The sequence below is a fragment of the Euleptes europaea genome, chromosome 11 (assembly GCF_029931775.1).
Source record: "Euleptes europaea isolate rEulEur1 chromosome 11, rEulEur1.hap1, whole genome shotgun sequence".
Lineage (NCBI taxonomy): Eukaryota > Metazoa > Chordata > Lepidosauria > Squamata > Sphaerodactylidae > Euleptes > Euleptes europaea.
The window spans coordinates 73,531,260-73,556,821 of record NC_079322.1 but is presented as its reverse complement, the minus strand read 5'-3'; the positions used below and the strand labels follow the sequence as shown (position 1 = coordinate 73,556,821).

At 46.6% G+C, this 25,562-nt stretch overlaps 1 protein-coding gene across 1 annotated transcript; it reads left to right on the top strand.

Moving 5' to 3' along the window:
- The first annotated feature begins 3,655 nt into the window (after positions 1 to 3,655).
- On the top strand, positions 3,656 to 25,417 carry LOC130484232 (solute carrier family 22 member 13-like). Its single transcript, XM_056857133.1, has 10 exons — positions 3,656 to 4,027; positions 5,312 to 5,415; positions 7,540 to 7,694; positions 9,992 to 10,160; positions 13,300 to 13,420; positions 15,782 to 15,876; positions 17,800 to 18,014; positions 21,969 to 22,077; positions 23,285 to 23,494; positions 25,321 to 25,417. Exons 1-10 carry the CDS (start codon positions 3,656 to 3,658, stop codon positions 25,415 to 25,417), a joined length of 1,647 nt encoding a protein of 548 aa, XP_056713111.1.
- Positions 25,418 to 25,562: the final 145 nt, after the last annotated feature.

Sequence of the window (25,562 nt, the reverse complement as noted above, 5' to 3'; positions counted from 1 at the left end):
TTTGGACGTAGTCGACACTCTAAGGATGATGGTGTATTAATATTACAGGATCTTCTACACAATTTTGGTGTACTGTAGATTTTAATGAGAGATGTAAAATATTCAGCCGTTTTTTCCTTTTGACTTTGTATTTTACTGCATGTATTTCTCTAATTTTTAATCAATAAAAAACGAATTGTCCATTGCCACAAGGTGGGGTGCTTTGTTCTGGGGACTGTCACACACTTCCCTGTGCGGTGCAGAGTTCCAGGGTTAGAAGAAGAGTTGGTTTTTATATGCCGACTTTCTCTACCACTTAAGGCAGGAGGTAGGTGAGGCTGAGAGAGCTCTAAGAGAACTGTAACTAGCCCAAGGTCACCCAGCTGGCTTCGTGTGGAGGAGTGGGGAAACAAATCCGGTTCACCAGATTCGCCTCCGCCGCGCATTTGGAGGAGTGGGGAATCAAACCGGGTTCTCCAGATCAGAGTACACCCCTCCAAAAAGAACCCCGCCTGGGCGAAATGAGCAGCCATTCAACTTGCCCGCCTTTTCCTTCTGGCTGTTGATCCTCCTAGCAGCCTCTGCAGTTGGTCAAGGAGAAACAGTGGCTGTTTTTGGGCAAATGAGAAGGGGAGGCATGTGGGCAGACCCAGTCCTCCTAAGGGTCAATGGCCAATGCCCAGAAAAGGGCTATAAAACGAGCTCTTCCTTCCAGAGGGCTCTGCTGTGGTGCTGACCATTGCGCCAGCCCTGCGAGGACAGATGCAGCTATGGTCTGACTCAAAGGAAGTGAGCTTCATCATCCTGAAAGCAGACTGTCATTCATTTGAGGGCTTCAGGGTGAGGATTTTGGGAAACAGCGGTGGTTCAGTGGTAGAGCATCTGCTTGGCATGTAGCAGGTCCCAGGTTCAATCCCCAGCATCTCCAGTTAAAGGGACTAGGCAAGGAGGTGATGTGAAAGACCCCTGCCTGAGACCCTGGAGAGCCATGGAGAGGGGCCGTGGCTCCGTGGTACAGCATCTGCTTGGCATGCAGAAGGTCCCAGGTTTAATCCCCAGCATCTCCAGTTAAAGGGACTAGGCAAGGAGGTGATGTGAAAGACCTCTGCCGGAAACCCTGGAGAGCCACTGCTGGTCTGAATAGACAATACTGACTGTGATGGACCAAGGGTCTGATTCCAAATAAGGCAGCTTCATGTGTTCAACCCAATGTTTGTTTTGGCTTATTAGAAACAAAAGCTGGGAATTAAGAGAACCTGCTTGACCTATCATTACAACAGTATATCAATAGTTTAGTGCTTTTTAAAAAATGCAGCTGTGATATCAATATGAGCATGCGCAAAAAACTAAAAGGCGGGTGTCGTGATGCCACCCATGACGACAGCACCCTCCCTTGAAAATCCCGGTGACTGAAGGCATGTACGGAAGAAAATAAATGGACTGCACAGCTGTGAAAATGCAGACGGAGGGCAGACGTACAGATGAACAATGCCCAAACTGCTTCCAGTGCTTGTGGATCAACTGCCAAGAAAATCAGGAGTAAGTCAATCATGCAGGGAAGCACTCGTATGTCCCTAGATAAAAGTTCAGCCCTTGTACGATTTGTGCTCCCAAGTCAAAAGCAAGATGTAGGAGAGTCTTCTCTGTGCCCTGACAATTTATAATCTGCCTTGGCTGAATTCAGCCCCCTGGGGTCAATCTGATCTCCCTTTCTCAAGAGGAAGAGAATACATTCTAGTGATTTGGCTGTTTCCATCTCTATCTCCCGGTGTCATCTTCCAGCAGGGTGTGGGGTGGTAAACCATTGTCCAACTTCGGCCAGAGTCATGAGCATAGCCAAGAGCTTGAACACACAGTCGTTGGAACTTGATGGCTCATTTCTTCAACCCCCTTCTTTCTGCCATCTATGAGTTGGCAACTGGGTTCTGGAGCACACGTCGAATGTAGTTGCAATGACTGAAATATTGGGGTGAGTTCTTGGGTAGAGGGTGTTTCTCCACACAGTGGTGTGGTGGTTAAGAGCTGTGGTTTGGAGCTGTGGACTCTAATCTGGAGAACCGGGTTTGATTCCCCATGCCTCCACATGAGCGGCGGAGGCTAATCTGGTGAACCGGGTTGATTTCCCCACTCCTACGCACAAAGCCAGCTGGGTGACCTTGGGCTAGTCACAGCTCTTAGAGCTATCTCAGCCCCACCTACCTCCCAGGGTGTCTGTTGTGGGGAGGGGAAGGGAAGGTGCTTGTAGGCCGGTTTGAGTCTCCCTTAAGTGGGTGAGAAAGTCGGCATATAAAAACCAACTCTTCTTCTATCTCCCTTTATGGCAATTTGAACTTGTAATCTCCTTGGGCCAATGGGGTCTTGTGCTTCATGAATCACTGTTCTAGCCTTATATATAAATTTTTGTTGCCGTCAAGATACAGCTGACTTATGGCAACCCTGTAGGGCAGGGGTGGGGAACGTCAGGCCAGGGGGCCGTATAAGGCCCGCAAAAGCATTTGGTCTGGCCCTTCGTGGGTCCTGGCAGATCTCTAGCTCAGAAGGATCTAAGACTGGTGATCCGCCCCCTCCCGCGGACAGGAATAGCCTGTATTCAAGGCAGATTTGAGTTTGTTTTGCCAAGAAAAGGAACCTTCCCCCCCCCCTTGAAGAAGAGTCATTAGCTATGGAGCTGCTAGGACTGCCCAAGAATATAGCAGGCTAATTTTAAGTTGACAATTTTGTAAGGCCCGCCAATGATATTATAAATATCCAAATGGCCCTTGGCAGAAAAAAAGGTTCCCCAGCCCAGTTGTAGGGTTTTCAAGGCAAGAGACATTCAGAAGTGGTTTGCCATCGCCTGCCTCGTCTTCATGCCCCTGATATTCCTCGGAGGTCTCCCATCCAAATACCAGCCAGGGTCGAGGCTGAGAGTTATGTGACCTGCCCAAGGTCACCCAACAAGTTTTCATGGTAGAGTGGGGATTTCAAATTTGGGCTTCCCAGACCCTAGTCCGACACCTTAACCACTGCACCACGCTGGCTCTCAAAGGCCTTATAGAAGTAAAAAGTAATCAAGAGTTTTAACCCAGTCAGTTAACAGCGTAATTTAACGAGAGGCTATTTTTTTTTTTAATCTTGCTCTGGGGCATCTTTTCCTAATGCCCAGTAGGCAAACAATTCTCCAGAACCGAGGCTGTTACCTCTGTCTCTTCCATCCACTAGGCCTGCTGGCTCTGGCCTTGCCTACCAACCTGGAGGAAAGGCAGTGAAGAGGTTACCCAAATGCTGCTGCAAATGTGTAACCCGTTAGGACTGTATTAGCAAAAGGTCCAGTGACTCTTCCCCCCCCCTTCTAGATGCCATCGGAAAGTTTATTCTGGGTTTAAATATTAATTCCAGATGCCGAGTGGGAAAGTCTCTTGGGGCAGAGCAGAACCATAGAGGGAAGAGTGGAAAGATGGAAGAGACAGAGGTAACGGCCTCGGTTCTGGAGAATTTTTTGCCTACTGGGCATTAGGAAAAGAAGCCCCAGAGCAAGATTTTTTTTTTTTTAAATAGCCTCTCGTTTAATTAGACTGTTAACTGACTGGGTTAAAACACTTGATGATTTATTACTTATATAAGGCCTTCGAGAGCCAGCGTGGTGTAGTGGTTAAGGTGTCGGGACTAGGATCTGGGAACCCAAATTTGAAAGACGATGACCGGAGTAGGGGAAATCCTCAAATCGCTGAATGAGTTTGGGCGGTTCCAGGTTTGGCTGGTGCTACTGATCACTCTGTCCTCCCCCAGCATTGGCTTCCACATGTTTAGCCAGTTGTTCATGGTTGCGCAAGAGCCCCATTACTGCAACACCGGTTGGCTTGCCGATATCAGTTTCAACCTGACCGAGGAAGAGCGGCTGAACTTAACGCTTCCGAGGAAGCTGGATGGGACGTTTGAGGAATGTCTGATGTACGCTCCGGTGGACCAGGACCTTGAAGCGATTGTGCGATATGGGCTTAATTCTACCGAGAGGTGCCGGGATGGATGGGTATACCCTTCTAAGCGGGAGCCCTCGTTGGTCACGCAGGTTTGGAATTGTTGACGAATTAATGTTGGTTTCTCTTGGCTTTGTGGGCGATATTGTAAAGTCTGGACAAGGAGACGACGAAACAGACATTGATCATGATGGGTAGCCGTGCAAGTCTGTCCGTAGCAGTAGAAAAGAGCAAGAGACCGGTAGCACCTTAAAGACTAACAACATTTCTGGCAGGGTATGGAGCTTTCCTGAGCCACAGCTCACTCCTTCAGATACAGCTAGAAAGTGAGTCCATCTATCCTTAAGTAGAAGAAGAGTGAATTAGACACACAATGGCAATGTAAATGTCAAAAGCAAGTAAATGACATTAGCAGGTATGATTGGATTAGGTGTGATATGCAGAGGGGTGGTAGGCGTAGAGAAACCGGCATTGGTCATGAGACAGGAATCCCAGGTCTCTATTCAATCCAGGAGAACATATTGTCTTGAGCTTCATTATTAGTTGTAATTCCGCAGTCTCTAATCTCCCTTTGAAATCCCTTAGTTAGTAAGAGAACTGCTACGCTTAAATCAGCAACTGAATGTCCTGGAAGGTTAAAAAGTTCCCCCAGTGGTTTCTGAATGTTGTGGTTTCTGATGTCAGACTTATGTCCATTTCATCTTTTTTTAAAATATTTTTTTTAATATATAGGATACAGAAAAGAAAAAGGGGGAAAACAGTTTGAAAAATATAAGAAATACATCATGCCTGTGCCTATACAATACACTCTTAATCAAACCTCTCTTAAGTGCAGTTACTCTCTGAGTCTAGGTCAGGCCTCGGGATTCCATAGTACTTGTCTCCCCTAAACTATGCATTAGTTATTAAGTCATGCTATTAACCTATAAATCACATTTTTAAAACAATCTATGTCCATTTCATCTTTGTCGCAAGGGCTGGCCTGTTTGTCCAACGTCGAGGGTGGAAGGAAAACAGACATTGTACGGGATGAAATTCCACAGGGGAATTTACAAAAAGTCAGAGGATTCTTTACTATTTGACGTTATCAATGCCCATGGATGGACCCCTTGTGAACTGGCAGCTGACTGCTGACTTCCAGTCCGCACATAAATATGCCAGTGTCTGGCTCTGCCAACCTCAGATGGTGACACTGGCCCTGTGTGGTTGCCACATTTGAAATGGGAGGCGGAGGTGGAGAGGGAGAGAGAAAGGCTTGATTAAGGCCACTATTGATGGTCAAATTTGAATTCCCTTGATTTGTAGCTTGGTTGCTCCAACATATGCCATTGTTTCCCCCTCCCCGTCAGATTTCTCTATTTTTGTCTTTTCTGCAGTTTGACCTGGTGTGTGACAGAAAAGATCTAAATGATATCTCGCAGTCCATTTACATGATGGGTCTTCTCTTCGGAGCGCTGGGATTTGGCCCCTTAAGTGACTGGTAAGGAAGATGCTAGCCCGTTCTTGTCAGATCTCAGAAATTAAGCAGGGTCAGCCCTGGTTAATACTTGAATGGGAGACCGCCAAGGAAGTCCAGGATTGCTATGCAGAGGGAGGCACTGGCAAAACCACCTCTGTTCATTTCCTGCCTTGAAAACCCTATGGGGTCACCGTATGTCGTCTGCCGCTTGATGGCACTTTCCATCACCAAGAAAGACGTTGGAAACCATCTTTCAGAGCAATGGGCATCAAAGTATTGATTGGCTGGGATGCCCTCGGTGGAGGGGATGGTGTCATTCAGCAACGGTGGCCTCAACAGAGAACCTTTGGTTGACTGCAAGTCCTTTTTTATTTGTTATTTATTTGTTAAATTGGCCGTGATTGCTGATAGTCTCAGAGACTGACGGCTTTATGGAGGAAAGTTAAGAGGTTCTTTCCCCCCCTAAAGGGCCTGAGGAGTCCAGACATGGCTAAAGGAGCAATCTCTTCATAGTTGATTGCTGGGCTTTTCCTGGTTTATATTTTTGTTTTTTGTATCAGTGCTGTAATACAGCTGAATTTAAAGATGCCACCGTTTTAAAGCTAGATTTGAATGGACCGTGGGAGAGGTTTTTAACTGGGGCTGCTGTACTGCGGTCTCTGTTACTCATTCTGTCTTATTTTATTTGATGTTGTAATTTTATTTCTTTTTAAGTCGAAGGATGGGATAGAAATCTTTATGTGTGGATGAATTTGGACGTACACCTTGAATGCAGCCCATTCCATTTAGGGGGAGGAAACATGGCTCAGTGGTGGAACACCTGCTTGGCATGCAGAAGGGCCAGGTTCAATCCTGGACAGCATCTCCCATTCAAAGGCTCAGGTGGCAGGGAATGGCTAAGCTCCTTCTCTGCCTGAGATGCTGGAGAGCTGCTGCCAGACCAAGTGAACAACACTGACTTTAGTGGACCAATGGTCCGGTTCAGTACAAGGCAGATTCATGTGTTCATGTGACCTGGGAGACCCTGGTTCAAATCTCCACTCTGTTGTGGAGTGGGTGATCTCAGGCCAGTCTATCTCTTGCCTCACAGGGTTGTTGTGAGGTTAAAGAAGAAGAAGAGTTGGTTTTTATATGCTGACTTTCTCTACCACTTAAGGGAGAATCAAACCAGCTTACAATCACCTTCCCCTCCCCACAACAGACACCCTGTGAGGTAGGTGGAGCTGAGAGAGTTCAGAGAGAACTGTGACTAGCCCAAGGTCACCCAGCTGGCTTCATGTGTAGGAGTGGGGAAACAAATCCAGTTCACCAGATTAGCCTCCGCCACTCATGTGGAGGAGTGGGGAATCAAACCTGGATTCTCCAGATCAGATTCCACCGCTCTAAACCCCTGTTCTTAACCACTACCCCTCGCTGGCTCCCCAGTGTGACAGGTGTGCACCATCCTGAGCTTCTGGGGAGTGGGATAATAATGTGACAGGGAAGAATTCAAATCAAAACAGATTTTATTGATTTATTTTATTTATTCATCAAATGTATACTTCACCACTCCCTTGGTTCACTCCCGTGGCTCAGTGGTAGAGCATCTGCTTGGCATGCAGAAGGTCCCAGGTTCAATCCCCGGCATCTCCAGTTAAAGGGACTAGGCAAGTAGGTGATGTGAAAGACCCCTGCCTGAGACCCTGGGGAGCCGCTGCCGGTCTGAGTAGAAAATACTGACTTTGATGGACCAGGGGTATGGTTCAGTATAAGGCAGCTTCGTGTGTTCTTCTTGTGACAAGTGAGGCTCAAGTGGCTTACAACAAAGTAAAATACAATTCAGCAGACAATTTTAATAAATAAACGTAATACAATTTAAAACCAACCATATAAATCTCCTATCGGAACACAGCTGCGTCCAACAACCGAACAGTAAAATGATCCGGTGAGAACAATACAAGAATTTCAAGACATACATGACGACTAATTAAAAGCCCCTTGGTACAGCTCTGTCTTGCAAGCCCTGCGGAAGCTGACAAGGTCCCCCAGGGCACACATCTCCTGGAATTTCTGGCTCTCCCAGTATTTCCATGAATGTCGCTGCTTTTCAGGTCCAGAGAGTTGGTGTTACCTGCTGAGACAGTAAAATGCATTTTGTCCTCCCAGGTTCGGACGACGGCCCATGATCTTGTGGTCTTTGCTCATGCAAGGTGTATGTGGAATCGCTGCCGCCTTCGTCCCGAATTTCCCTCTCTACTGCGTGCTCCGATTTCTCTTGGGCTTTGCTATTTCTGGACTCACAATATCTTCTCTAGGTCTAGGTAAGAGTCCCCTGACATACAAGGCTGCTTTTCATTGCTAGGAGCATCTGACGTGCCGGACGTAGGCCCAGCAGTTCTTAACATTAAATCCACTGCCAACTGCCAAGCATGCAGCATGATCATTGAACGTCCCCACAAAGCCACAAAAATTAGGACACAGGAACAACGCCCCAGACAAGGTGCCTTTATGTAGGTAGAGTCATGATTTATGTTCATGGTGCATCTGGATGGCCCAGGCTAGACTGAGCTCATCAGATCTCAGAAGCTAAGTAGGATTGGCCCTGGTTAGTACTTGGATGGGAGACCACCAAGGAAGTCCAGGGTCGCTATGCAGAGGCAGGGAGTGGCACAAACCACCTCTGTTCGCCTCTTGCCTTGACCTAGATGGCCCAGGCTAGCCTGATCTTGTCAGATCTTGGAAGCTTAAGAACATAAGAAAGGCCATGCTGGATCAGGCCAAGGCCCATCCAGTCCAGCAGTCTGTTCACACAGTGGCCCAACCAGGTGCCTCCAGGAAGCCCACAAACAAGACGACTGCAGCAGCAGCATCCTGCCTGTCTTCCAAAGCACTTAGATATTAGGCATGCTCCTCTGATCCCGGAGAGCTTAAACAGGGCCACCCCTGATTTTTACTTGAATGGGAGATCACCAAGGAAATCCGGGGTTGCTACATAGAGGCTGGCAATGGGAACCACCTCAGAACATCTCTTGGCTTGAAAACCCTACGGAGTTGCCAGAAATTGGCTGTGACTTGACAAGCACTTTACTTACACACGCGTGCGCTTATGACACATGGACATCACTCGATGAGGCCCATGCCTGACTGGTGTGTTAATATGTTAGGCTTGATCCCTTTTTGCGGAGTGCCACTTCTTAAGCGCCCGAGGGAGAAATTTGGGATTTTATACTCAAGCCAGGGCAATCCGTATAAAATGGCTCTTTGCTGTTGACTGTTGAAAGCCATTGCAGGGGAAGGAAAGCTGCTGTCTTAAATCCCAAATGCCCCCCAAGTTCTGACTACCTCTCAAGATTTGCAGATCACCTCCAGGGAAAGGGGTGGCACATGGCCCATGTTGAGAATCGCTGATGTAAACTATAATGTGCATCTGGCTGGAACACTTCCAGGTAATGCTGGTGCTGCGTTAGGCACAGATACATGCAAATAGGTGTTGAATCAGCTTTCTGCACATCAGCTCGCTTGTCCCACCTGTGCTGCCTTTTGGAGCATCGAAACTGAGCTCAACCATTTTGTTCAAAATGGACCTCCACCCACATAAATCACATTTGCCTCACCGATTTTGATGTCTGAGTTTACCAGGCTGCTTTCTCCTAGCTCAAGTAAAAAAAACTGGAAGGCCTAGGATATACTCGCAAATCTATTGGGGTGGCCAGACCAGAAGCATTTTCTGAAATATGGTTCCTTAGAAACTAAAAAAGATTCCATCTACTGTGCAAAGTCACTTTATGATAAGGGAGGGGCCACTTTCCCAATAGTACAACTTGTTATTTTGGAATAATCTGTGTCTAGTTGTTCCAACTCAGGGTGGAGAAATCCCTAAAAATGTTATGACTTTTTGATCTGTGATGCATCCCACTTTTTGTGTAAGGCAAGCGGATCATGTCTTCTTCAAAATATCAGTAATGAGACTTCATGATCTGAACATTAAAGTGCTACAAGACTCCAATATTTTGCTTTTGTAAGGTTTCATGAACTACTGGCTTTGACTAAAACTGGCATCATGCAACTGAAAGGTGTCTGGCTCGGTCCGAAGGTCATGAGAAATAGGGCTGCCGGCTCCAGGTTAGGAATTTCCTGGAGATTTGGGGGTGGATCCTAGGGAGGGCAAGGGTCCCCAGCAGGATATAATGCCATAGAGTCCACCTTCCGAGGCAGCCATTTTATCCAGAGGAACTAATCTCTGATGTCTGGAAATTCACTGTAATTCTGGAAAACCTCTAGGCCCCACCTGGAGGTCGGCAACCCTAACTGAGAAAGCTACTGTTGGAAATCTAAGCAGGTGTGGATCTGGTCAGCACTGGGTGGAAGACTTCCAAGGAATTCTGACTTGAATTCAGTGTTGGAGAAAAGGCAAGAAATAAATGTAATTTTCTTTAAAACAAACAGAAAACTCCAAATATGTTCCAAGTCACACAGAGTGCAGACACTCATCAAGAGTTGAAATTGTTGTGTAGGAGCTCCAACTAGTATGCCTCTGACTGCTTCTGCTTCAACTACTAGTGCTCATACAACTGTCCCAGAATTTGCAACCCCCTCACTGTGTCTTAATGCCCCTTAGGTACTGAATGGGTTGGGGTCGCCTACCGTCCGCACACGGTCATTGTCACCCACGTGGGCTTTGCCGTGGGGCAGATGATTCTGGCCGGCTTAGCTTATGCCATCCGCGACTGGCGGCTGCTGCAGGTGACTGGGTCTGCGCCCATATTTATCCTCGTTTTCTACCTCTGGTGAGTGGCAGATCAGACTAATTCATTGCACCAGACCAAAGAATACCCTTCCTCAATGTGTCACGTATGTGGGCAATCAAAATTCTTGCTCTGCCGGGAGTTGTAGGAAGCCTTCCAAAGATGAGTTCCCATTGGAGAAAAGAGCACTGGGGACTTGGGGGGTATATCAGTGCTACCGATCTGCTTTTAGGATCATTCGTTCACTCAGAAAGTCTGGGTATTGCAGTTTAATTGTTTTCAAGATATTGAACATTGTGGTATAGCTAGGGTTGCCAACCCCCAGGTATCAGCTGGAGATCTCCAGCTATTACAATTGATCTCCAGTCGATAGAGATCACTTCCCCTGGAGAAAATGGCCACTTTGGCAATTGGACTCTATGACATTGAAGACCCTCCCCTCCCCAAACCCCGCCCTCCTCAGGCTCCGCCCCAAAAACCTCCCGCCGGTGGCGAAGAGGGACCTGGAAACCCTACAACCCAGTGGTGAAGTTGAGCATTCAGACCTACAAACCCAGCCACACTATATAAAGTAAATGGGAGTTTATGGCCAGTCCACATAGGGTTGCCAACCTCCAGGTGGTGGCTGGAGATCTCCAGGGATTACAACTGATCTCCAGCCAATAGAGATCAGTTCCCCTGGAGAAAATAGCCGCTTTGGTCATTGGACTCTATGGCATTGAAGTCCCTCCCCTCCCCAAACCCTGCCCTCCTTAGGCTCTGCCCCAAAAACCTCCCGCCGGTAGCGAAGAGGAATGTAGCAACCTTAGGAATAGCCAGGACTTTAAAAGGGGTTGTCACGGGAAGGGGTGGGGCCGTTGGAAAGGGAGCCTCTTCCAACAAGCCCTCCAACTCTACACCCTCTCCTTCCTTCCTGCCCCGGACCTTAACTGGCTGCCACCACTCTGGTTCTAGCTTTGACGGGAGGGTGAAGGTTGCCAACTCTGGATTATTAAATTCCTAGAGATCTGGTGGTAAAGTCTGGGGAGGGTGGTGTTCAGGGAAATAAAGAACCTCAGCATCCACTTTCTCCAGGGGAACTGATCTCTGTGGTCTGGCAATCAGTTGTAATTCTGGGAGATCTCCAGGCCCCACCTGGAGGTTGGTAACTCTAGGGAGTGCCCAGAGCACCCTGCCTTCCCAGACAACCCCCCTCTTCAGTCAGGGCATGCCCTGATGTATTGGCCAAGTATGAGGCATGAAGGGCCCAATCAGTAGGGTTGCCAGCTCCTGGTTGGGAAAGATTTTGGAGAGGGTGGGGTTTGGAGAGGGTTTTTTGGGGGTGAAACCTGAGGAGGGCGGGGTTTGGGCAGGGGAGGGACTTCAATGCCAAATTGCCAAAGTGGCCATTTTTTCCAGGGGAACTGATCTCTATCTACTGGAGGTCAGTTGTAATAGCAGGAATGCTCCAGCTAGTACCTGGAGGTTGGCAACCCTACTATGCCCTGGTAAAGATTGTATGTTGACCAGTTTTAGCCTGAATCATGTTTTCCATTAATTTGGCTGGGTCAGAAGTTAAGCTGGTGAATTTGCCATTGGAAGGCAGCTCTTCTGCGTTCTTCTTTCAAGCTAGGTGCTAACACAATCTGTCTTCCCTAGTCTCTGGACAAGAGGCCAGTTTTAATGATGAATTAGTAACTAAAATGATGCGACGTAACACTCTTGAGGTCAAAGGTTCTAGGATAGGAGCCATTTGGCCTTTGCAGCTTGTTAATTTTTGATTTGCCAATTCAATCTGACTATTGTCAGCTCTCTTCGATGCGGAACAGACTTTGGTTCAGGTTGGGTTGTCTCTCTAGGATCACCTGCTGTGAGCAAAAAAGGGCTTCTGCATCTCTGCAATTTATTTACTTCAGTGTTACCTTTTACATTTTGGGCATCTAACGGCCCTATTGCCACTAGGGCAGCCATAATGGGGTGGGGGGTGGGTTTCAGCTTCACGCTTGACATCATGGAAGTGAAGTCATCATGTAGCTGAGACGCTCTAAGATTCAGCCAAAAAGTTATGGTCAAACCATTGAGTTTTGATGACTCCTACAGCGCTGTGCCAGCATGATGACATCACTTCTTATTTGCACTGGAAGTGGTGTCCCGGCATCCGTATGCTACTGGTTGGTTGGGTCCCTGCCCCCTGCAATCTCCTGTTGGTTGCCAGTACTAATTTCCTCCCTGACACCCTTCCAGCCTCTAAGGAACATAAATGCACGCTTTATTCGAATAACATTAGCAATTTCAAAGCCCTTCTTTCATATCCATCTGCCTTAAAAAGGTAAAGGTACCTTGGTGCAAGCACCGGGTCATTCCTGACCCATGGGGTGATGTCACATCCCAATGTTTACTAGGCAGACTTTGTTTACGGGGTGGTTTGCCAGTGCCTTCCCCAGTCATCTTCCCTTTACCCCCAGCAAGCTGGGTCCTCCTTTGACCCACCTCGGAAGGATGGAAGGCTGAGTCAACCTTGAGCCGGCTACCTGAAACCGACTTCCGCCAAGATCGAACTCGGGTTGTGAGCTGAGCTTGGACTGCAGTACTGCAGCTTACCATTCTGCACCACGGGGCTCCATCTGCCTTAGAAAAGGATTATATTTTGGTTTGCCAGACTTGGCCTCTTGGCCTTCTTTGTGACTTTTCTCACCTGATTTATTGTAGCCTGTATTATCTGTCCCCAGGCTTCCAGAAGGGGGGTGGCTGTTTATTGATTGATTTCAACAGTTTGCATCTCAGGCTGTTCACATCATAATAAAATAAAACTTCATCCAAGCTCACAATATAAATAACCCATAAAATGATTTAATTCAGACTCCCATGTCCGTTATAGCAGCATATACATTGACAGACTGCCGGGCGCGCGGGGTTAATATTTTTTTGCCAGTATATGGTGGTGTGGCCAGTGTGCTGGACGAGGACATAGGAGACCCAGGTTCAAATCTCCGCTCTGCCATGGAGCTTGCTGAGTGACCTTGGGCCATTCACACAGCCTAACCTACCTCATCGGGTTGTGGTGAGGATTAACTGGAGGTGAGGAGTACTATGTAAGCCTCTTTGGGGCTCCGATGGGGAGAAAGGTGGGATAAAAATGTACAACTGGTAGGGTTGGATGCAAAATAGAAATGACTGGTTTGTACCCCTGCATCTTTTCCAGGCTTCTCCCTGAATCCGCTCGGTGGCTCGTGACCAAAGGGAAGGTAGAAGAAGCCAAAAAGCTTCTCCAAAAGGCCGCTGTGATGAACAAACGGACCATCCCAACTGAACTCTTAGAACAGGTGAGGGAGGTTTGGATTTAAAGTATCCATTGTCTGCAAAAGATTATTTTAGTGACTGACAGGCCCAAAAAGTGAATAGAAATGCACTCTAAGGCCATTTATGCTTGGTAATTAGCAGCGCGTTCCAAGCTGAATTGCCCCACATATTTTTTTTTAGTTTTTCATGCTGAACCGCCATTCAGGAAGTGACTGCTAATACCTGCTTCACATTTCTTAAGAGCCCCTTTAACGTGACCTTTTGTGTTTGCTCCACCCCTGCCTCGAAGAATCACCTCAAGGAAGCATGCAAAATCACAGCAGTGCGTTAGCTATGGAATTGCGGTTGCTAGTGGCTATGCAAAGAAGTGAGGGGGTGGTGGTGGAATTTCTCCTTTTGCATAGGGACTGTGAATAGGCATTTTAAAGGTCGCATTTAAAAAAATAGCTTTGAGTGAGCATCAAAATTGACCCTGCATAAATGGCCTAGGAGTTTTGGAAGAGGGTTGGGGTGAAAAAACACAGTTTCTAAGTGAAGGGGCAAAGGTTAAAGAATCTCTCTTTCTTATGGATTGGTCCTTTTTTCTAGGGTTGATTCTGGTGGTGTTGGGAAGTGCCGTCAAGTCACTGCTGACGTATGGCAACCCTATAGGGGTTTCAAGGCAAGAAACGTTCGGCTGTGGTTTGCCATTGCCTGCCTCCGCGTGGGCTGAGAGAGTTCAGCGAGAACTGTGACTGGCCCAAGGTCACCCAGCAGGCTTCATGTGGAGGAGCGGGGAATCGAACCCGGTTCTCCAGGCATTGGGAGTGGGGCCAGAGCATAGAGTCGGAGAGCTTGGCTTGAAGCCTGGTGGCTGTTGTTGGTCCTGAGTCACAGCAAAGCTGTCATATTTGTCTCTAAAGCATAATTAAGTTTTTTAAAATCACGTGACTAAGGTTGCCAATCTCCAGGTGTTGGGTTTTTTTTGGGTGGTGGTAGAGGGAGTTCAGCAGGATATAGTGCCACAGAGTCCACCCTCCAAGAGAACTAATCTCTGTCATCTGGAGATCAGTTGTAATTCCAAGAGATCTCCAGGCCCCACCTGGAGGTTAGTAATCAAATAAACAGCACTGGGGCTCGGATATGCAAAAAATCTATTAGGACAATCACTTATATTACTATACAGCACTGTATCAACCTTACAATAACTAATAATCTATAATACTACAAAAACTACATTACTAAACTAGTGCTAGGAAAGAAGTCCAAATAATCTCCAAAGGGAGAAAATGCATTCACAGTTCCAATCCACTAGTGAGAGTAGTCCTCTTTGTAGAATTTATACAACATCCTAACGGACTGAAGGCAGCGTAAGGAAGCAAGCGGTTCAAAGCAAATGCAGGAAACGCGCCCTCCGGAGTGGGTCAATCGCTTTCACCACTAGTCTTGAAAGACTAGCTAGATAAGCTTGAAAAATAAGGAAGTTCCCTGCAGTAAAGAGAAATATATGACGAATGCTCTATTTGCTTTGACATTAGAATTTAAGGTTGTTGAAGCCACACAGTGGTTTCAGGCAGGAGTGACGCTTCTTTTTGCTGACCGCTAGATGGCGAAGTCCAACAGAGTTCAGCGTCGCATGAGTCAAATATAACCCCTGATCTTGTTTGCCAAAGGTGAACATGGGGTTGCCAGGACCCTCTTTGCCACTGGTGGGTTTTTTTTGGGGGGGGGGGCGGAGCCTGAGGAGGGTGGGGTTTGGGGAGGGGAGGAACTTCAATGCCATAGAGTCCTATGGCATATTTCTCCAGGTGAACTGATCTCTATTGACAGAAGACCTCCAGAATCTGTTGTTTGACATGTTCGTATATTTTGACCTTTCTTTCTTTCTTTCTTTCTTTCTTTCTTTCTTTCTTTCTTTCTTTCTTTCTTTCTTTCTTTCTTTCTTTCTTTCCTTCCTTCCTTCCTTCCTTCCTTCCTTCCTTCCTTCCTTCCTTCCTTCCTTCCTTCCTTCCTTCCTTCCTTCTTTCTTTCTTTCTTTCTTTCTTTCTTTCTTTCTTCCTTCCTTCCTTCCTTCCTTCCTTCCTTCCTTCCTTCCTTCCTTCCTTCCTTCCTTCCTTCCTTCCTTCCTTCCTTCCTCCTTCCTTCCTTCCTTCCTTCTTTCTTTCTTTCTTTCTTTCTTTCTTTCTTTCTTTCTTTCTTTCTTTCTTTCTTTCTTTCTTTCTTCCCTTCCTTCCTTCCTTCCTTCCTTCCTTCCTTCCTTCCTTCCTTCCTTCCTTCCTTCCTTCCTTCCTTCCTTCCTTCCTTCTTTCTTTCTTTCTTTCTTTCTTTCTTTCTTTCTTTCTTTCTTTCTTTCTTTCTTTCTTTCTTTCTTTCTTTCTTTCTTTCTTTCTTTCTTTCAAAAAAAGCTCCAACCGGAGGTGAAGGCCAGCTCTGGGAGTATTCTGGATCTCTTCAGAAATCCCCACTTAAGGAAGGTGACTCTGCTCATGTCATCAGTCTGGTGAGCCTGCCCTGTATGGTTACTTTAGCAGACTTCCTGGCTGAATAGGGACACGGGATTCTTATCTCACTACAGATTCTAACTTTCCGCCCCCAGGCAGTTCCTCCCCTCCTGCCAAGTTCTAATCAAGCTGACGACATTGTGCATTATATCTTTCCATCCTGAATACCTGGTTTGCAACATCCCACCTTCTGATTGGGATAAAAAGACTCAAGGATCTCCATTCCTACTTGTGTCTAGTGAAGACAGCTTTGGCTCTTGAAATCTCATATCCTGAAATTCTCATTGGTCTTTCTCTAAGGTGCTGCTTGACTGGAAACTACCTTTCATATCAGGTGGCTTTACTCAGTAGTTGCATGCTCGGCCTGGAGACCAAGCCCTGCGAGGAAAGGCTGAGGGACTTGGGAATGTTTAGTTTGGAGAAGAGGAGGTGGAGGGGGGGGTCACGATTGCTCTCTTGAAGTATTTGAAGGGCTGTCCCTTAGAGGAGGGCAGGGAGCTGTTCCTGTTGGCAGGAGAGGAGAGGACTCGCAATAATGGGTTTAAATTACAGGTGGAAAGGTGCCAGTTGAATATTAGGAAAAAATGTTTTACAGTAAGAGTAGTTCAGCTGTGGAATCAGATACCTAGGGAGGTGGTGAGCTCCTCCCTCACTGTCAGTCTTTAAGCAGAGGCTGGACAAGCACTTGTCAGGGATGCTCTAGGCTGATCCTGCATTGAGCAGGGGGTTGGACTAGATGGCCTGTATGGCTCCTTCCAACTTGATTCTAAATTTTAAAGTCACATTTTAAAAATTTCTGCCCCCATGAGGACTACAAACTTTTAAAAAGAAAAGCTCAAGACTGCAATTGCTAGGACTCCATATACAACAGACTTGGACAGTGTGGGAGGGGAGCTGTTCTGTTGGCCACTTGTTTCTATCTGTGCATTTTTACCCCACTCTTCCACCAAGCAAATTGGGGTGGTATACTTGGTTCTCTCCCCAATCCCCATTTTAATCTGCAAAATTGTGACTGTCTCAAGATTATCCAATAAGCTTCATGGCAGAATGGAGACTTAAACCCAGATCCTAGACCAGCAGCCCCATAGGGCTACCTACCGCCTGGTGGGGCCTGGGGAGATCTCCCAGAATTACAGCTGATCTCTAGACTACTGAAATCCATTCCCCTGGAGAAAATGGCTACTTTGGAGGACTCTATGGAATCATACTCCACTGAGGTCCTTCTCTAAACCCAGCCTGCCTCAGGTGGCACCCCTACATTTCACAACCTGAAGATGAAGATCACTGTGACACTCATGTTGCCAACTCCAGGCAAAAGAGCCAGCATGGTGTGGTGGTTGAGAGCGGCGGACTCTAATCTGGTGAACCAGGTTGGTTTCCCCACTCCTACATATGAAGCTAGCTGGATGACCTTGGGCTAGTCACACTTCTCTCAGAACTCTCTCAGCGTCACCTACCTAGCAGCCAGCGTGGTGTAGTGGATAAGAGCGGTGGTTTGGAGTAGTGGACTCTGATCTGGAGAACGGGGTTGATTCCCCACTCCTCCACATGAGCGGCGGAGGCTCATCTGGTGAACTGGATTTGTTTCCCCACCCCTACACACGAAGCCAGCTGAGTGACCTTGGGCTAGTCACAGTTTTCTCTTAGAGCTATCTCAGCCCCACCTACCTCACAGGGTGTCTGTTGTGAGGAGGGGAAGGGAAGATGATTGTAAGCCGGTTTGATTTTCCCTTAAGTGGTAGAGAAAGTCAGCATATAAAAACCAACTCTTCTTCTTCTTCTACCTCACAAGGTATCTGTTGTGGGGAGAGGAAGGGAAGGAGACTGTAAGCCGCTTTGATTCTCCTTAAAAGGTAGAGAAAATTGGTATATAAAACCCAGCTCTTCTTCTTTATTGAAGCACAGTCTGTTCTTGCATTCAGGTTTGTCAACAGCTTGGCATACTATGGCTTAAGCCTCAATGTGGGCAGTTTTGGCTTGGATATCTACTTGACACAGCTTATCTTCGGTGCTGTCGAAATACCTGCCCGCATCACCTGTATCTTCCTGCTCCAGTGGCTGGGGAGGAAGAAATGCCAGGCGCTCTGCTTACTCCTGGGTGGAGCTGTTTGCCTTCTCATCACGGTCGTTCCGAAAGGTATCCGTCGGCGCAGCAGAATGCACTTAGAGAGGTCCCTGGAGCACGTGCCCCAGTTTGTCAGGTGGTTTTTGCTTCGACTTCTGCCAGGTTTTGGCCTTCTTTGTCTGGAAATCTGTTGGTTGGGTGACTGGGGAACGGGCAGAGTAGTTTGCACTGGATTCATTTTTTGAAATCGCACTTTTCTCGTAGACTTTCCCAGGCTGTTCTAGCTGACCTCCCAAACATACTCCTCGGTTATCTTTGTAGTTGACTGTGCTCCTACACATGGCTATTCCTTCTTATCTTGACCTGGATGGCACAGACTAGCCCTGTCTTGGAAACTAAGCAGGGTTGACCCTGGTTAGGACTTAGATGAGAGATAGGGTTGGCAACTTTCAGGTACTAATCAAAAAACAGCTTGCAAGTGCTAAGTAGGGAGTGTGGAAATCAAGAAAGTAGCACAGACAATTCTTTCTATAATAAGAAGACCAAACTATAGCAATTAGTGCTATTAAGAATATGTATTGAAAACATACAAAGAACAAAATTCTGGAGCAAAAAAGTATCACATAGGTAATTAAGACCCCAACTTTCAATAAGGGCTTTACAATACAAATATGAGCCCAAATTCTCAATCCTTATTCAGTCTACATAAATAATTTCATAAAGTGCATGAGTGAACCACGGGAACAATACTCAGTCCTTATAGAGTCCGCATGAATAATTTCATAAAGTGCATCAGTAGGTCGCAAAAGCAAGATGAAGGGCAATGGAAATCCGGTATAATTCCATTTCGTGCAGTCCTTCCCTCGTGGCAGGAGATTTTTAAAAACATGACTCGCACAGTTGATACTTGGGGCTTTCCTAGTTGTCTGCCAGAATTAAATATACAGCTTAAGGATGCTGCGCATTTCATGGCAAACGTGTTCAGCACTTGAGCTTATCGTGTTGATCAGTCATTAGGTCTGTTCAGCTTGCTATTGAACAACCGGAATGCTTTGCCGAACAGGTTTGCAGTTTTTGTTTTTGCAAAGCCGTGCACGTGGAAAAATATCACTGATACAAATAGGCTGGCAGCCATTAGTAATGCTATGAAAGGAGGGGCTGTGGCTCAGTGGTAGAGCATCTGCTTGGCATACAGAAGGTCCCAGGTTCAATCCCCGGCATCTCCAGTTAAAGGGACTAGGCAAGTAGGTGATGTGAAAGGCCTCCGCCCGAGACCCTGGAGCGCCGCTGCCGGTCCGAGTAGACAATACTGACTTTGATGAACCAAGGGTCTGATTCAGTATAAGGCAGCTTCATGTGTTCAACACAGAACACTGATATGAACACAGAACACTGTTCAAACCCCCCACCAGAGCATGTATTATGACCAATTTTCATTCAGCTAGCAGCTCAAAGAGTGGACTGACCAAACACTGTAGCCATTTTGGGCTCAATAGGATTGTGTGAACAGACTCTGAGAATTGAGAAGCTAGAGAGCTCAGATCTATTTCATGTTGCATAAATGTACCTACATCAACATGTCAATGAACTGCAATGTAACCATGCAGGTGGAATTTAATTGGTTTCCATCTACATATTTAGACAGTCTTGGGCAGTTTAATTTTACCCACAATGAGACTGGGTCCACATACGTTTCTACTCATTCCATGCAAGAACATCCAAGGAAGTCAGATACGTACGGATCCTACGTAACAGGGCTTTGGAAACCACAATAAGCAGGAAATGACCAAGCATCAAGGGGAGAAAGAGGTTTGCCTTCAACAAGGATATCTCTCATGCATTGGGTTGCCAGCTCCAGGTTGGGGAAAGACCTGGAGATTTTGGGGGTGGAGCCTGAGGGGGGCGAGGTTTGGGAGCTGGCAATCCTAGTTGAAACTGAGGTGGTGTGGGGACCACGCAGATTTCCCCACCAGTCTTCCAATGACTGAAATCTCAATGGGGTATAATGCCATGAAGTTAGGGTTGCCAACCTCCAGGTACTAGCTGGAGATCTCCTGCTGTTACAACCGATCTCTAGCCGATGGAGATCAGTTCACCTGGAGAATATGGCCGCTTCGGCAATTGGACTCTATGGCATTGAAGTCCCTCCCCAAACCCCGCCCTCCTCAGGCTCCGCCCCAAAAATCTCCAGGTATTTCCCAACCCGGAGCTGGCAACCCTACGTAGAGTCCCACCCTCCAAAGCATTCATTTTCTCCATGTGAACTCATCTCCGTCTCCTGGAGATCAGCTGGAATAGTGGGAGATGCCCGGCCACCACCTGGAGGCTGGCCACCCTACTCATGCAGTCAGGAGCCCCATTCCCATGTGACAGCGAATGAATGGCAGCATGACATAGCAAGGACACCCGGCTTCTTATCATCTACAAAAAACAGATATATACTAGCGCCTCTCTCATATCTTACGGAACTAAGCGTAATCAAACTACGCTGAACCTTTACACTAGCTAGATGCGATGTACTACCACCTGCTGAAATGGAAGGTACGTATAATAAGATTCTGCTTGCGAAGAGGATCTGTCCATGCGAACTTGGAGAAGTTGAGACTAGGGGGCATATTTTCTTTAAATGCCCTATTTATAATCAGCATCGACTTGCCATATTATCCCCACCTTTGGAAAATCTATCTGGTTACTCTAACAAATATAAACTTGGAAAACTATTGGCGGATGAAAACCCTTCGACCACAAGACAGGTTGCCAAATTTTGTGTTGCGGAGATTAAAGTAGGTAGTAAATCAAAAAGCAAAGATGCAGATAAAGTTGAGCTTAAACTACTGGATGTCAAAAGTGGAGAAACCTGATGGCTGTTTTGTTTATAGGAAAGAGATAATTGTCAAATTACTATGCGGTAATCTGATTTTAATTTTGATAAGTTTTTATATCCTATTTAATTTGACATGCTGTAAGATTGCATTTAAAGAGCCCCGTGGCGCAGAGTGGTAAGCTGCAGTGCTGCAGTCCAAGCTCTGCTCAGGACCCAAGTTCGATCCCAACGGAAGTTGGTTTCAGGTAGCCGGCTCAAGGTTGACTCAGCCTTCCATCCTTTCGAGGTTGGTAAAATGAATACCCAGCTTGCTGGGGGTAAAGGGAAGATGACTGGGGAAGGCACTGGCAAAACCACCCCATAAACAAAGTCTGCCTAGTAAACGTCGGGTTGTGACGTCACCCCATGGGTCAGGAATGACCCGGTGCTTGCACAGGGGACCTTTACCTTTTAAGATTGTTATATATAGTGTGTATTTATTGGTCTTTGACCGCAAATAAAATTAAATCAATGTGACAGCGAATGTGTGTGTGATCCATCTATCTATCTATCTATCTATCTATCTATCTGTCTGTCTGTCTGTCTGTCTGTCTGTCTGTCTGTCTGTCTGTCTGTCTGTCTGTCTGTCTGTCTATCTATCTATCTATCTATCTATCTATCTATCTATCTATCTATCTATCTATCTATCTATCTATCTATCTATCTATCTATCTAGTACGTACATTTCTTTGTAAGAAAGACCCAACATGTGTTCACTTTACAAATGAGAACAAGGACCAGTACTGGGATAAATGCTTTACGTTCAGTACGTGCATTGGATGTAACATGAGACGTGAGCATTACTCAATGCGCGTATAAATAACAAGCCATAGATCGTACATGCATTTCCTGTAACTTGTGAACAGGGCTAGAGCGGTCTGGAGCTGGAGTTGGTGGTCAGACTCAGTCAGCACTTAATCGACAATTTACCTGATTAGGCCGAAGGGCCGTGGATCACTTTTTTTTACTGTCCCAAACTCCTTGAATCCTTGCCCCCATACACCACACCCATTTATATCACATTCAGACTTGTCTTCTTAGTGGGGTTTTGTGGCCTTTGTGTAAACTGGGGATTTTAGTCATTGGAAGACAGGTGGGGAAATCTGTGTGGTCTCCTCATCACCTCATTTACAACATGAAAAATAATATATTTTTCTCCTCAGACTTGCCTGTGGTGATAACCGTGTTGGCCATCATTGGGAAGATTTCCATGTCTGGTTCCTTCTCTACCTCATACGTGTACTCTGCAGAGCTGTTCCCTACGGTCATCCGGTGAGGTTTCCTACGTTATTTTTGTAATATTGATGGGTTCAGACTAGGGTTGCCAGGTCCCCCCTCTCCACCATCGGGAGGTTTTTTGGGGTGGAGCCTGAGGAGGGGGGGTTGGGGAGGAGAGGGACTTCAATGCCATAGAGTCCAATTGCCAAAGTGGCCATTTTCTCCAGGGGAACTGATCTCTATCGGCTGGTGATCAGTTGTAATAGCAGGAGATCTCCAGCTACTACCTGGAGGCTGGCAACCCTAGTTCAGGCTAACAGGTGGTCTGAAACAAGTAGTCATTTCCCACAAAAGCGTTTTCAAATGTGAAGTTTGCCCTTCACCATGTTTCCAAATGGAAATAACAGCAGCAACCCATTCTGTCGCCTTACACTGGAGTCCGATTCATACCTAGGGGTTCCCCTTTGCCCTCCTGCTTTGCTGTGGAGACAGACAAGGGGTCAGACTAGAGTGTCACAGGCAAGGATGCCAAACTCCAGGGGGTGGCTGGAGATCTCCTGGGATTACAACTTATCTCCAGGTGATAGAGATCAGTTCACCTGGAGAAAATGGCTACCTTGGACAGGGGACTCTATGCCATTATACCCCATTGAAGCTCCTCTGCTCCCCAAACCTCCCCTCCTCAGGCTCCTTGAAAACCCTGTGGGTTGCCAACCTCCAGGTAGTAGCTGGAGATCTCCTGCTATTACAGCTGATCTCCAGCCAATAGAGATCAGTCCATCCGGAGAAAATGGCCGCTTTGGCCATTGGCCTCTGTGGCATTGAAGTCCCTCCCCTCCCCAAACGCTGCCCTCCTCAGGCTCTGCCCCAAAACCTCCCGCTGGTGGCGAAGAGGGATCTGGCCACCCTACCTGTGCGACACTGCCATAAGTCATGCAACTTGATGGCACTTTCCACCATCTCATTAGGCAGGCTAGGCTAAGCGTGTGTATCTGTCCCAAGGTCCCAGCAAAGTGGTGACTTGAATCTGGGTGTCCCAGATCCTGGTTCAACACTAACCACAACACCCCACTGACTCTCTGTGTCAACTCTCAGTTATGATAAAATGCTGAGATTGATGACGAGTAGCTCGAAACTGTATTGGATATACTGGAAAAGTGGAAAGCAGGAATATGCAGAAATAAGGGGTGTCTTCTCAAAAGGTGGCGATACCGGTTTGGGTCCATATTTCACTGGGTTCTGTGTTTCGCTTCCTTCTCAGGCAGACGGGCTTGGGAGTGTGTTCGGTATCCGCCAGAGTGGCCGGGATAATCTCACCTCTGATTGGTCTCTTGGAGAAGTACCACACCTCCATCCCTGTGGTAATATTTGGAAGCACAGCAGTGGCTGGAGGAATCCTTTGTTTCCTTCTTCCAGAGACGCGCGGGAAAGACCTCCCAGATTGGGTGGATGACGTTGGAGGGAACAGGAGGTGAGTCCGACTGGTCTTTTAAAAAATAAAAAAAAATAGGAGGGAGAAACCGCTGATAGAAGAAGGAAAAAACGTGTGCAGCACCAGAGGTTGCAAGACATTTATATAATGAATTGTAGCTACATACAAAATAGTTGTAAAAAAGTTCAAAGAAATGGTGAGACTTGTATTGCAGTACACATAATGATCAAAAGCAGAAGTGTTGATAACATTACACAAAACCACAACAGTCAGTGTCTAAGGATGATATTCTTACTCTGCATAGCCAGTGGAGAAAATGGTAATGAAAAAAGATTGAGCTATCCTGATTAGAGGTGGGATGTTTTATGAAGAAGCAGAAGCAGAGTTGGTTTTTATATGCCGACTTTCTCTCCCACTTAAGGGAGACTCAAACTGGCTTACAATCACCTTCCCTTCCCCCCCACAACAGACACGCTGTGAGATAGGTGGGGCTGAGAGAGCTGTGACTAGCCCAAGGTCACCCAGCTGGCTTCATGTGGAGGAGTGGGGAATCCAACCCGGTTCTCCAGATCAGAATCTACCGCTCCAAACCACCACTCTTAACCACTTACACTATGCTGGCTTTCCTTAGTTTGGAATTAGTACAGATTCTGGCTGATGTGACAACTCTGATAGGGTATCCACAGTGTTGAAACTTCTGAGTCAGATTCTCAGCTTCCATGTCATACTCAAAACCAGATGTGGTATTCCGTTTAATACAAAAAGAGGACCTGAAGCATCATTGTTCCTGCTCTCTCCCCACTCATATTGACTTATGCCTAGATATTGCCATCTGAAGAGGGCTGGTGATACAGGGTTGCCAGCTCCAGTTTGGGAAATACCTGGAGATTTGAGGGGTTGGAGCCTGAGGAGGGCAGGGTTTGGGGAGTGGAGGGATGTCAACGGGGTATAACGCCATAGTCCACCTTCCAAAGTGGCCATTTTCTCCAGGTGAACTGATCTCTGTTAAGAACATAAGAAAGGCCCTGCTGGATCAGACCATCAGGCCCATCAAGTCCAGCAGTCTGTTCACACAGTGGCCAACCAGGTGCGTTGTGTGAAAAAATACTTCCTTTTATCTGTTTTGAATCTCTCACCCTCCAGCTTTAGCAGATGACCCTGTGTTCTAGTATTATGGGAGAGGGAAAAAAACCTCTCCCTGTCCACTCTCTCCAAACCATGCATAATTTTATAGACCTCTATCATGTCTCCCCTCAGCCGCCTTCTTTCCAAGCTAAGCAGCCCTAAGCGTCTTAACCGCTCCCCATAGGGCAGTTGCTCTAGTCCCCTGATCATTTTGGTTGCTCTTTTCTGCACCTTCTCAAGCTCTAATAAATATCCTTTTTTAGGTGCGGTGACCAGAACTGTACACAGTATCCCAAGTGTGGTCTCACCATAGATTTGTACAAGGGCAGTATGATATCAGCAGTTTTATTCTCTATTCCTCGTCTAATTATGGCCAGCATGGAATTTGCCTTTTTTACAGCAGAAGCTGTTGCCTGGAAATCAGTTGTAATAGCGGGAGATCTCCAGCTACCCCCTGGAGGTTGGCAACTCTAGTGATCTATGTAATGGCATAGCCACAACTGCAAGTCATCACCTGGAATCGCAGTCATCACTTGATAGCCATGAATGTGTGAACCAGTGTCGGTTAAGTTCTTTTTGTGCCAACTGTAAACGTGCCGTGAAAAAGAGTAGCCAGTTAACGACTGGAGAATTTCCCTTCACTAGTCACTAGAATTCCTCCGTCTTCTGTCACTTCTGCAAAATTATTCTGAACCTAATATTTATATATAAAGAAATGTAACCTTTTTCTTTGTCCCTAGGACCTGCAAGACCACCAACATAAGCTTGGAAAACGGACAGTTAAAACCGAATGAAGACAGTGAGGTTATTGAACAAACGCTAAGCACTCACTTGTAGGCAGGGCAGCGAGTTACCCTGATTAAAGTAAAAGGAAGATTTGAGAGATTCTTTGCAACTGTATTCTGAGTGGATACAAATCAGTACTTAAAGTTTAAAAAGGATGGTTTTAAAAATAACGTTTTTTAACTTAAAGTTCAGCAAT